This window comes from Periplaneta americana, chromosome 7 (assembly GCF_040183065.1).
Source record: "Periplaneta americana isolate PAMFEO1 chromosome 7, P.americana_PAMFEO1_priV1, whole genome shotgun sequence".
NCBI lineage: Eukaryota > Metazoa > Arthropoda > Insecta > Blattodea > Blattidae > Periplaneta > Periplaneta americana.
Window position 1 is genome coordinate 31,509,968 of NC_091123.1, and position 13,408 is coordinate 31,523,375.

Here is a 13,408-nt window from a genome sequence, read left to right on the forward strand (position 1 = left end):
GATTTATTATTTTATGGATCCAATTTATTTTATTTGAGTACATAATGTACCTAGATGTATTAATTATATGTGTTATATTTCCGCTGTGTCGACTGCTAGCTGGTGTGATGTCAGCGCCAACTCTAGGGAGAAAGCAGAATCTGACGCTCTAGCTGGCTTGAAGGCCATTGAAATCGGTCCGGCTACATCAAAGGTACCGACGCGAAGTGTCCATTCTTTATAATCCCTATTCGCTGGTCTGCCCTTTTGGTCCTTCAAAAAAGACGAAGAAAACATAAAATTCAAACGAATTGCATATCACACTATAGCTGAAAAATCTTAGAGTTTGTAAATGACACATGGCAACCGCTTTTCACTTTTTTTCCCAGTACCGATATTTTATGAAATTTATTTACCCTACCCGTCTATAGGCTTCCCACTCTATCTCGGCAACAAAAGAGGGATTTAAAGCACTATGAACGTGGTGTTTCTCGCCATCTTTTCCATGCACATCTGGCATCGTGCCTGTTACCCAGCTAGGGACCAACCGAATTTATAACAGGACTAAAGTACCAAACCTTTTCATGTATTTATGACTTTCTTAATAGTTTGCCAACACCCAGTCTGCACATTGAAATGGTCACATACTGTACGTCATACACCAATAATAGAACATGCAAAACTGTATCATTACTTGTTGAAAATCGGGCATGTTTCTGCATTAATTTTTTTTTTTATTTTTTTATTTCTGTTTTTACATATGACGATATAAGAAATTTTCTTCTATTAACATTAACTTATTTAGTTAATACTGATATAAAATTAATTGAATTAAATTACTTTTAATTAATTATTTCTACATTAAAATGTAAGTATACTGGTATTAAAATATGCTGCATAAATGATAAATTTGCTTTCGAAGGGAACAAGAGTAGGTGGTCCGTGGAACTGTTCTGACTTAAAAAAGTAATCCCCACTTCAGAAAAGTTTGAGAAACACTGCTTTAGATTGAGTTAATAAGTAATCAAGAGGTACCTACATAAGCTGTAAAAACATCTACTACAGCCCCATTCTTTTGCACTAACAATGATGGGTGATCTCAATTTTAAACATATGAAGGATACTTTGTTCATTCCCCCCCCCCCTCAAAAAATGAGTTATGCATGTTGTGTGGAGTAGGATTCCATTAGTTTAATCCTACAAATGATATACTAATATTGTGAACAGTCTAACTCCTATGACAGATTTTAGATTTGACATACAAGGAAAAAATATGCTAGACTTTAAGGGTGCTATTCATAGACATTTCACAGCCCACGCTACGAGCGTACTAAGCTAGCCCCAGCTATCCACTGGTTACTAGTATAGAATTCGAATCATATCCTATCGCTAACACTGGTTTATGAATACAAAAACCGCTGATAATCCACTGAAAGCCCGCGCTAAAAATGTCTATGAATACAGTCCTAAATTGCTAAAGTGCACGAAGCTCATTCTTTCTTCGTATGCAAGAACAGTTACAAACCACATCAAATCGAAGAAGAAAAGATGTGCTTCAAGTTGGAAAAGAAGTTAAATCCCAATTGCAGAAACATCAAAATCATTATGACAAAATGACAACCTCAAACTTAAAGTTGCAAAAGTAGCTACAACCTTTTTTTGTATACTTTCATTTAAAATAAAATTATGTGCCATTTATAAATATGTGAGTAGTGGAAAATAAAATGTTGACAACACTGGAAATACCCTCTGATTGAGATTTTGGCTGATACATACAGTACATCTCACTTGACGACATGTGTCGGAGGAAGAACCATTGTTTGTATGCATCTGAAGTCTGACTAATGTAGCTAATAGGCGATGTATGCAATGGAGGGGGAAAGGAACTGGCCCACCCTACCCCATTATCTCCTGGCCGAGTTGCCTCATAAGCAGTGTCTTCTTGGCGTCACTTGTGAGGTTCAGACTTGTCTTCGGACAGTTGACTAAACAACAAGATTGGAAAACAGCTGTATATTATTTGGTAGTAATTTTATATCAACAGGTTCGAGTTTATTAATTTATTGTATCAGCCTTTCCGAAGATCAGCTGTTACTTTTCTGATTACTCTTCGCTAATTTATCAGTTTTGTTTTCAGAATAATGATGGCTGAAGATATTAATGAGATGATAGTGGATGAAAGTAATATAGCCTAGTTGAGACTCTTGCTAACAAGACTGTTTGAATTTTTTTCTTTTAGAAAAACCCGACTAAAAAGAGAAAAAGACATTGTATATTTTTCTATGTATAACCGAAAGTGATGTTTTGTAATATACAGTAATGTGCAAACTTATTTATATTAATAGGGTAATAAAATTCTTCAAACTTTAAAATTATGTTTAATTCCGTAGTCTAAATCCAAGACTTAACTGTATTTGCATTTGTATAAAAAAATAAAAATGGCAAACACTTCAGTTCCAAAATCAGCTAAGTCCTTTGTACAGCCTTAAAGCAGTCAAGTACATTTTATTTTAATAGATATAAATTGTATTTCTCAAGCCATATTATGCAGGTTTTGTTAACTAACAAAAATATTTCTATTATTTTTTTGGCCTGTGAGTGCACAGTATAAAAAGTGTGAGTGTGTAGATGACATGAAAAGTAGCAGTTTATTACAAGACATATTTTGTTGTAATATTTTAACAAGAAATTGAGATTTTTATATTGTAATAGCTTACAATAAAAAGCAAATCATGCAGTACCGATATTTTTCTTTTCATTATTGATACATGAAAAGTGAAAATTATTATTTTAAATTGGTAGTCAGTGGTCATTGACTTGCTACTTTCATTTCACTTTTACTTTTGATTTCGAAGTATGGAACATTTGCATAATATTATACGTTCTAGAGTTGTATTATTAGATAAAATATTACTGATTCAGTTTCCAACTTCTTTACTGTGTTAACATTTAGGATTTACCTTAGCTGACTAGTTTCGAAGTCTTGTTCTTCATTATTAGGTAAATCCTAAATATTAATGCAGTAAAGAAGTTGGAAATTTAATCAGTGGTATTTAAGTGAAAAAGTGTATATAGAAAAATGAATATAATATATTATTCAATTCGTGTTTCCCGCTTAATTATGTCTCACGCGTAATAAATAATTCATATGTGAACAAAGATTGTTACTTATTACAGTTTTAATTAAAAACATGCTATAAATCCGATGTACAGTAATTCTAAAACTTTGGACGTTTATTTAAATGTTCTTCCTACGATTCCAATTATTTGTCTTTGGATGACAAATATCATAATAAAATGTGGTTCTAGGTTGGCCATGGAATGGATATTGCGCGATATTGCGCACACTCTGGTGGCGGTGAATAGTTTCATTGGTCTTTCACAAGCGATATCTGGCAAAGTACGACGGTTGACTCTATAGTTGGCGTTGCTGTTAGCTGTGTTCGCTGCGTTTTGCTGTGCTGTCCGTGTTCGTACAAGGAATAGAAAATGGCGATTGGACATTTGCAGTGAAGAGTTTAATGCGTATGTGTTCGTGTTTTATGCTTGTAAGAGGTTTTTACGATATGTGAAGTGAATTAGAAAGTGGATAAACATATATAATAACTAAAATTATAAACATGTCGGGTAGTGTAACGCCTATTGATAATTGTGAATCCGTTGGAACTGGCGACCGAGATGACGTAAAATGTCGTGCACAAACATATAACATTCAACAGCCATCTGGTGGCGAAATGGAGAGTACGAATAAAAACAAGGGCGGGAATAACGTTCCGTGTGATGATGTTATCAGATATCGGAAAAGAAGGAAAACGCGCCGTGGAAAATCGAAACGTCGTAATCTTAAGCCTTATAGCAAACTTTCGTGGCAAGAACGTAGGCAACGAGATGACAATGAAACTAAACGAGCTAATACAGTTAGAGCGCAAATGTTCGCACATGGGCAGCCCGTTGCTCCTTACAATACCACACAGTTTTTGATGGAAGATCATAATGATTTGCAAGACATAGACGTTCAATTGAAAGCAGTGAAAACAAATTCGGATAGACTTAGAACAAATGCTTCAGTTTTTCAAAGACCATCCCGTGCCCGCGATTCTAGCCTCAGTGTCGATTCTGAGGATGAATATTTTTATTCTTCTCCAGAGGATGAGGAAGAATTCTTAACTAAGGAATTCTCAAACGCATATGAGGATTTACACGCAGAAAGGTTGAATCAAATGACAAAATCTCAACTCATTCAGGAATACTTACAGCTCGAAGAAAAAGTTGATATGTTAGAAAAAAGGTTGCAAAAGCCCCAAACTGTAGCGATCACAGGACCGATTAATGATATTGATGCAGATATCGAGAAAGGAGAAATGCAAGTGGATGAGGAAACCTCTCATAAAATACAGATGGTGCAGCAGGAGGTGAATAGATTATTAAAGGAAAATGAACAGTTGCGTCTTGAAAACGAGTGTTTGCGTCAATCTTTCGATCAAGGCGACAGAGCATCACACAGAGACACGGTGTCTTCGTCGGTTGATTCGGAAAGTGATAGTACGTGCAGCTCTGCAAGTGATTCGAGCGATAGTTCGGATGGAGAGACGGGTTCAGCCAATGAGAGTGAGAATAAAAACACTCTTTTGAGAACTTGTGACACAAACAGTGCAGAAGTGGAGTAAGCTGTGTTGGTGGGTAGGCTTATTTTAGAAGCATTGAACTTTCTCTTTAATTTAAGGTTTGCTGAAAACTCCATTGTATACATCCTAATATCTTCCTGTAAAATATCACTTAAAATTACTGTATATTTTTACACGCAACTTTTTGGAAAACGAATGCATAACGTAGAAAATGAAAATTGTAATAAAAATTTTTAAGATGTTTCTTAAATGATTAAAATGGAGTTTTTAATAACCATTAAATTATATATTGTAATATATAAAATTACATATTCTATAGGTTGTAACATAACTCCCAGCATTTGCAGGATTTGTATAGGGCAGTGCTTATTGTACCCTACATGTATTGACACGAAAGGCATGTATGTTATATAATATGATATCATGTAAGATATCTTCTTGCATGGTGGTAAGGATTGTGTGATAATGGGACGTAGATGTGACAGCAGTAGAACTATTTTATGCAGCTAAACAAGAGAACATTGAATATAAACGTTTGAATGAGTGCTTATACCTACATGCGATATCACCATGTTACTAGCGTTGTCCTTCTTACTAACCTGTCTTCACTGTATCTTAACTGGGAGCAATTTTGAAATTGGTCCGCATAAGAAAAATTGTTTTGTAGGATTGGTACACACATAAGAATAGGTATCTAGGTACTCATTTTTGTTTTGTGTTAAACAGTAATCTCTAATGCACTGGATGTGTCAAAGCAAAATGACTGTTTTACTAAGTGAGTGTAGAAAATGTGTAGAATACCTTTAATGTAAAAGTTCAAGTTTTTCTTCTCATAGGGAAAAAGACATTTTAGACTGCTACTAATAACCAAATCACATTGCATTTCACTGGTTGGTATTGTGAATGAAACCCCTGATCTAATGCTAATACCAATTGTATATCCTGATATGTTGGACAAGTTTATTTTTCATCCATTATTGAATGCATATTTAGTGTAAATAAACGCACTAACATAGGCAGTTTTGTTGTCATTACATAATACTTATCTTCTAATAAGATTGAACTATGTTGGCCTATTTTTGTATTATTCCACAACATTGTTTCCCATGAATTTATATCATTTCACTTAAAGATACCTGATAGTTACTATTTTTCCCATTAAAAAAGCTTATCTTCCAATTCAAAACTTGTTTTAATGTGAATGTATTGTAAGCATTTTAAGGCTTGTACAATCCTTTATACACAACACATGAAAACCTTGTGTCTGTTTTTTTTTTTTTTCATTGCATGTTTATGAACTTTTTTCTCAGTCTGTCATGTTAGATATTTCTTACAGAAACACATCCAATGAATGTATAATAAACTTAACGGTCAATAAAATCACTATCCAGTAAAACTCGAACTCCTGGTAGCAAGATGTTGAAAACCTAACATAAACAATGGTGGCAAGCAAGGTCCTAAGGACGTGATTATCAACACCAGAAAACTAAAATACCCAGTAAGCATAAGAGCATATGGTCTAGGTCAGACAGAGTATTAGTGTTATATTATATTATTTTAACCCTGATTTAAATTGCAAAGGTCTTGAATAACATTCTGTTTACTTGGTGAATGATGAATTCTAATGCATACAAGAAAATGGATACAGTGCAAACTTTGTTAACTACACAACACAAAACGTGAATAAAATGATGCCAGAGTTTTCCTTTGTTTGATAACACATACCTTTTTTTTTAGTGATCACATCTGCAACACATGCATCATGATTGCTAGATCTACCAACTAAGTTCTAATCTAATAATTTCTTATTCTATGTTATGTACCTCCGTAAGGACCTTAGTTTGCCCATTGCTCGTGTAGATGGTTAAATAGTACATATTTATACCTTAAAAGTACCTTTTATTTACAAAATATCATCAAAAGTAAGAGGAGAGAAGTTTTATGGAGGCTGTTGCCTACACAAATTAATTTTTTTATCTCTCTAACATCCTTTGCCCTTCCAACATTCCACAACTATCACCTCAAAATATAAACCTTAATATAACTGTTACTGTAATCATGTGACCTAATAGTGAATTGATTAGGAAATTGCTTCTGTATCATCCGCCCATATTTTATATGGTAGAGCAGGGCCAGCAGAAACGATGCTTCATGAAATAATCGTAAAATTTTGCAGGTAGAGCACATGGTAATCAGTTGTGTTGGAAGTTGAAATTATTTCCTAAAACGGCGATTAGAATATGTTATTGCAATTTTAAACAGTTTATTATGATTGGAAGGTGGTGATATATGAAGTAAATACAAAGTTTCGTGAAGTAAGTTATGTTGTAGATGGATGGATTGTAGGTGGGAGGTTAGGACATCCACGCACAGCAGTCGTATGGATCGAACTTAAATGTGGACGAAAAAAAAAAATGATGAATTTTGTCAGAAATCCTCTCGTCAGAAATGTTTTTTTTAATGTGCTGTAAGTATACGTACAATACATTTCTCCCAGCTCAGTTTAAAAAATGTGTAGTCTTCCGCTGGATTTGAACCAGCGAACCTTGAATTCATCAAGTATGGCACTTAGAAATTTACAGTATTCAGTACATAATTATTGCTGTCCTATTGTTTATTCCCTATTTAATTTCAATTCAGTTTCACGAACACAAAGTTAAACAATTAAATGCTCGCCTTTTTTTTTTTTTACTTGGTTATTTAACTACATTGTATGAACTACGAGGTTATTTAGTGTTGAGGGAATTGGTGATGGCGAGATGAGACCGATACGCCATAGATTACCTGACATTTGCGTTACGGTTGGGGAAGACCTCGGAAAAAACCGAAATATGTAATGAGCCCAAGCGGGAATTGAACCCGCGCCCGAGCGCAACTCCTGATCGGGAGGCAAGCGCCTTAACCGTCTGAGCTACGCCAGTGGCTAAAGAAACTGTACTTGAGAGACGTCTCGTGAACAATGTTTAAACTATTACGATGGCGGATTAATGAAATATACTATTGTGGAAGTGTTATGGATATGCTTTTCGTGGGAATTGGGTATCAACCGGGCATTTGCCGTTATTACTGGAAATGTATAGGGTAGAAGAGAACCGATGCACCAAAATTTAAAAGGTGATTCTACATGTTGAATAGCCATAACAAAACTTTTATTACACTTTACCTTCGATGAAGTACCGTTAAGCAGGGGGGGGGGGAAATACTCATTGCCCAATTTTGCAGCTCTTTATTGCGGTAATGGCCCGAGAGAAATGGCTGAATTTTATACAAGCAGATAGGTAAAAATAATTTTTAAAGCGATGGCTTGAATCGTTTTTTGCATATCAAACCATTTAGCCATGAATTTAAATTAATTGCGAAAATCTTTAAAATAAATCTTGCAACACACCGACTGAGTACAGCAGAGGGGGAGGGGAAGGTAAGGAGTGCAAGCCATGCTTGGTAGAGTTATTGTAGTAGCCGTGATGTTGCCAAATGATTCATAGAAACATAACGATTTCCTCTAAAACAGTGAATGTTCGAAAAAAAAAAGCTTGTTTAGATTTTTAAAATCTCTCCTCGTGATCTATTACCATTTTCATTTTGGTGCAACCTAGATGTTGATACAGCGTCGTAAAATAACCCAATAAAATAAAAAAAAAAATCATTTTGGTGCAGATGTTACCATCCACCCTGTATAGTATAATAGATTGAGGGAACCACGGAAAAACCTCAATCAGGTTTCGTGTCTCAAATGCAAGGGTCTGAGCTAACACGCTCGATAGAATATTATTATAACAAATACACTTCGTGATATACAGGGTGAAGAATAAGTCTGGAATATTGCTAATAACTTCTTCAATTTTAATTTTGCAAAAAAAAAAGTTTTATAGAAAAACTGTTGGATATAGGCCTAAACCATACAATATTATGCCAATGTTAGAAAAAAGTCAGTTATTCAGGCATAGATGATGTGAAAGTAAACTTCATTTTTTAAATGGCACCCTGTATTAAAATTTACGTATTATGAATTTACTCTAAATTTTACGTAAGAATGCGTAGAAAGTTTACCCATTGTCCTGTTTCTTGTCTCTTAACTATTTATTAAACTTGTTTCGTGGACTTCAAATTTGAGTTAAGTATGTAAAATCATGTTGAGTAGGCCATGAAACTAAACAAAACATTATGACTAACCAAACTTTATCACAGTTGCTCAAAATGAGAACCATCCACAGCCAAACAGTATCCCAGTCTATCAAGAAAATAGGCCATTGTAGATATGTAAATTTTGTTATATTACTGGCTAAGACCGCACTGTACACGAGCATGGCTCTTATGGTAGTGGCTAGAAACATTTTTGTTTTATAATTTTAATTTATACTCACTAGCTAGCTAGTTAAATAAATAAAAATGAGATGGAACAGATCAGTCATACAGCTGTGAGGAAGACAATGGACTATTTTCATGTTAGACTAGGATGGTGTTTGACTGTGAATGGTAGACTAGGATGGTGTTTGACTGTGAATGGTTCTCATTTTGAGGATTTATGATAGTTTGGTTAGTCACAGTGTTTTGTTTAGTTTTATGATCTATTCAACATGATTTTACATACAGTATTTATTTGCCTCAAATTTGAAGTCCACGAAACAAGTTTAATAAGTATTTAAGAGACATGAAACGGGAAAATAAGTAACATTTCTATACATTCATGCGTAAAATTTAATGGAGATTCGGAATGTGTAAATTATAGATAGATAGATAGATAGATAGATAGATAGATAGATAGATAGATAGATAGAAATGATAATATTTTTTTACAAAAAAGCCGCTCTAAGTAAGGTTTCGAATAGGTCGGCCTACTAATCAATTCATAAAGAATAATTATTAAAACCAATTGTGTGACAATTTGAAAGGAAAAAGAAAACATTAAGATAAATGATACGAAAACATAGGAAATCATTTACAATAAATGTTTGTTGGGTACAAGTGATTACTAATTATAGCTAAGGATGATTTTAACACATGTGATCCTATGGCATCAATCGTTGCATCAGAAATTTTAAATTGTTTAAGTTGATTTAAAGTTTCTCGTATCGTGCCACGGGTACCGAACATGAGTCCAAAAACTGTCCAATGTGTGATGTGGTATTGTGCTCCAAGATGCTGACAACAAGGCTCATAGATGACTTGTTTGTTAGATAGATAGATAGATAGATTTATTCGTTCCATAATATTCTTACATTTGCTTTATAGCAATATAGGGTGCCATTAAAAAAAATTAAGTTTACTGTCATAATGTGCCTGAATAACTTTTTTTGAACACTGGCATAATATTGTATGGTTTATATCCTACAGTTTTTATATAAAACTTTCTTTTGTAAAATTAAAATTTAATAAGTTATTAGCAATATTCCATACTTATTCTTCACTGTGTATATACACGCTATATTAATTTTTTTTTTCGAGAAATGACCGCTCGCTGAAAGCTAGCAAAGTAATAGCACGTGTAAATGTTTGAGACGGGACAATTTTCTATAGGGTTGCCATAGAAACACAAACAAACGCAAGAGCTGAGGTTAGTTGTGCATGCATTACAATCTCGTACTCTGCAAACGCTTGAGGCCATAATCATATGGTTCTGTCCACTAAAAACAAGTCACAAACCGTCTTCTTTGTTTTCTGCGTAAGTTTTACCTGTCTTACAATGGCATAATGTTAATAAATTTAACGAAAAACAGAGTAGTACGTGTTAAATCAGGCATTAAAAGTGCGCCGATAGTTCAAATTACGTAGCCTTTATTTAGTTACTAGCCTACTTTTATTATGCAAGTGATTATTTTGTGAGAACTTTTTTTCACACGTGTGCAAAAACAAATAATGAAATGTGCATGTATGTGTACGTAGATTTATTAAGTTTGCTGAAACAATATGCATTTACAATTTATGATAAAGATCATGCTAAATAAATTTACCTTGTTCTCTATTCCCATTACTTTTCAGTGCGCTTCGTCTGTCGTTTAAAAATGTTTATGCTCGACCATGCCGAAATGTAGTAATTATACACCTGGTAGCAGTCCTTTAATGCATGTCATTAAAGTACACCAACTCATTAAAGTACAGGTGTTTTCACCCAATGACAACTCAGTTTACAGGTGTTCAGCCAATGACAAGTCAGCTTTGTACCGTTATAAAACCGCAAGTATCGATTATTCTCGGATATGCAATCGAAAGAGAATTAGCGAAAAGTCACAGAGGCTGGAAATCCAATACTGTCGCAGAAGGTTATATTCTGTTACTATAATAATTAGCGTTAATTGTAAATAATATTCAAATAAATTCAATTTGTCATCTCGTTTTTCAATTTCGAATTCAATAATCAAGGTTATACCAAGTTTAACGGATTACATCAAGGTCAATGACATTATTGTTCCTCGGAAAAAATCAATACTTTCGCGTCTGCGCACATCTCACAATTCACGACCTAGAACAAGGTCACTTCCGATCTTGTCAGATACAAATAAAATGTATACATCTGAATAATTTCAAGTTAGAAATATGATCGAGCATAAACAGTCGTATGAAACTCGCCTATAATGGTAATTAAGAAGCTCGTATGAAAATTATGAAACTCGCTTGCGCTCGTTTCATAAACATCCATACTCGCTTCTTAATTACTATCATTATAGGCTCGTTACATAATGTACTATTTATATGGTGCAAATATTCATGACCAATGAAGACCACGAAAAGAGTAGGATTACCAGGACGATTTATCTTCCAACAGTTATTGCTGACAAAGAAGTCACCCTTTTCATTAAATTACAGTTTAAAAAGGACAAATCAATAAAAGGAAGCGTTTTCTTATAAACAAATGTGTTTAATTTTTCTCCGAAATATGCAGTTTTCTACATAATTAAGTACACTTAAAATAGCCGAAAAGAGTTGCGTTTCCGAAGAATATTCCTACGATATTTTAAAAGTATGTTCTCAGGAGTACCGTCATTTCCCACAACTGGTCCTGGAACACAACTATGATCCACGATACAATCATTCAAAGAACATTGTACAAATAACATAGACCGTTCGTAGATAGCTTCAGTGACTTGACTTCAAATTACAGTACAGCAAAAACATAGATAAACGAGGTACTACGTTATGGAATATAAAATTTGAATAGTTGTATCGTGGACAATAGTTATGGGAAATGACGGTACTATAACTGTAGGAATATTATAGATATAAATTCACGAAAAGAGGCAATAAAAGGAGATTTAGGAGTGAAGCGAGGAGAAAGCGATAAATACGTAAATAAATAGAGATAGAATAGATTTCAAAAAGGCATATGACTCGGTTAGGAGAGAAGTTTTATATGATATCCTTATTGAATTTGGTACTCCCAAGAAACTAGTTCGATTAATTAAAACGTGTCTCAGTGAAACGTACAACAGAGTTCGTATAGGTCAGTTTCTGTCAAATCGTTTTCAATTCACTGTGGGCTAAAGCAAGGAGATGCACTATCACCTTTACTTTTTAACTTTGCTCTAGAGTATGCCATTAGGAAAGTCCAGGATAACAGAGAGGATTTGGAATTGAACGGGTTACATCAGCTGCTTGTCTATGCGGATGATGTGAATATGTCAGGAGAAAATCCACAAACAATTAGGGAAAATACGGGAATTTTATTGGAAGCAAGTAAAGAAATAGGTGTGGAAGTAAATCCCGAAAAGACAAAGTATATGATTATGTCTCGTGACGAGAATATTGTACGAAATAGAAATATAAAACTTGGAAATTTATTCTTTGAAGAGGTGGAAAAATTCAAATACCTGGGAGCAACAGTAAAAAATATAAATGATACTCGGGAGGAAATTAAACGCAGAATAAATATGGGAAATGCCTGTTATTATTCGGTTGAGAAGATTTTATCATCCAGTCTGTTGTCAAAAAATCTGAAAGTTAGAATTTATAAAACAGTTATATTACCGGTTGTTCTTTATGGTTGTGAAACTTGGACTCTCACTTTGAGAGAGGAACATAGGTTAAGGATGTCTGAGAATAAAGTGCTTAGAAAAATATTTGGGGCTAAGAGGGATGAAGTTACAGGAGAATGGAGAAAGTTACGCAACACAGAACTGCACGCATTGTATTCTTCACCTGGCATAATTAGGAACATTAAATCCAGACGTTTGAGATGGGCAGGGCATGTAGCACGTATGGGCGAATCCAGAAATGCATATAGAGTGTTAGTTGGGAGGCCTGAGGGAAAAAGACCTTTGGGGAGGCCGAGACGTAGATGGGAAGGTAATATTAAAATGGATTTGAGGGAGGTGGGCTATGATGATAGAGGCTGGATTAATCTTGCTCAGGATAGGGACCAATGGCGGGCTTATGTGAGGGCGGCAATGAACCTCCGGGTTCCTTAAAAGCCAGTAAGTAAGTAAAGGGTGATATGGGGGTATTATTTTAAAGGGATGGTGGTTCGAAAAACAGAAATGTAAAGGTCCACCATAACTATGAATTGTAAAGTTGGCTGACAGATATCAGTATCAGTAAGTGTGTTCTAGTATGTTACATGAGTTCTGATTGTGAATTCAGAATACCGGCATACTTTCCTACAGTTTGAGACGAACTGTAACGTTCTTATCTCACTCCGCCATCTGGAGGCAGATCAATTTTCTGTGATTTTTACAATATAGAAGGGTCGCCTTTTGTTCACTGATATTTACAGTAGGCGGTAAGGGTTGAATGCTTCGAATACTTCCTGGAACTAAGGACGTTCATTTTGTCCACAATTACTACAGCAGGTTCGGTTCCAGACCGTCGTC

General features: G+C 34.5%; 1 protein-coding gene across 6 annotated transcripts in view; it reads left to right on the forward strand.

Annotated features, from left to right (window-relative positions):
- The first annotated feature begins 3,356 nt into the window (after positions 1 to 3,356).
- Positions 3,357 to 13,408, forward strand: part of Hexim (Hexamethylene bisacetamide inducible) — a 215,254-nt gene continuing 205,202 nt past the window's right edge. For all 6 annotated transcript variants that reach the window (XR_011332944.1, XR_011332947.1, XR_011332946.1 and 3 more), the window contains exon 1: positions 3,357 to 4,655. Coding sequence is in view for 1 of the 6 variants with exons in the window: in XM_069830555.1 (XP_069686656.1) it covers positions 3,600 to 4,646 (1,047 nt within the window). In the remaining 5 variants the exon portion in view is untranslated. The remainder of the gene's footprint in view (positions 4,656 to 13,408) is intronic.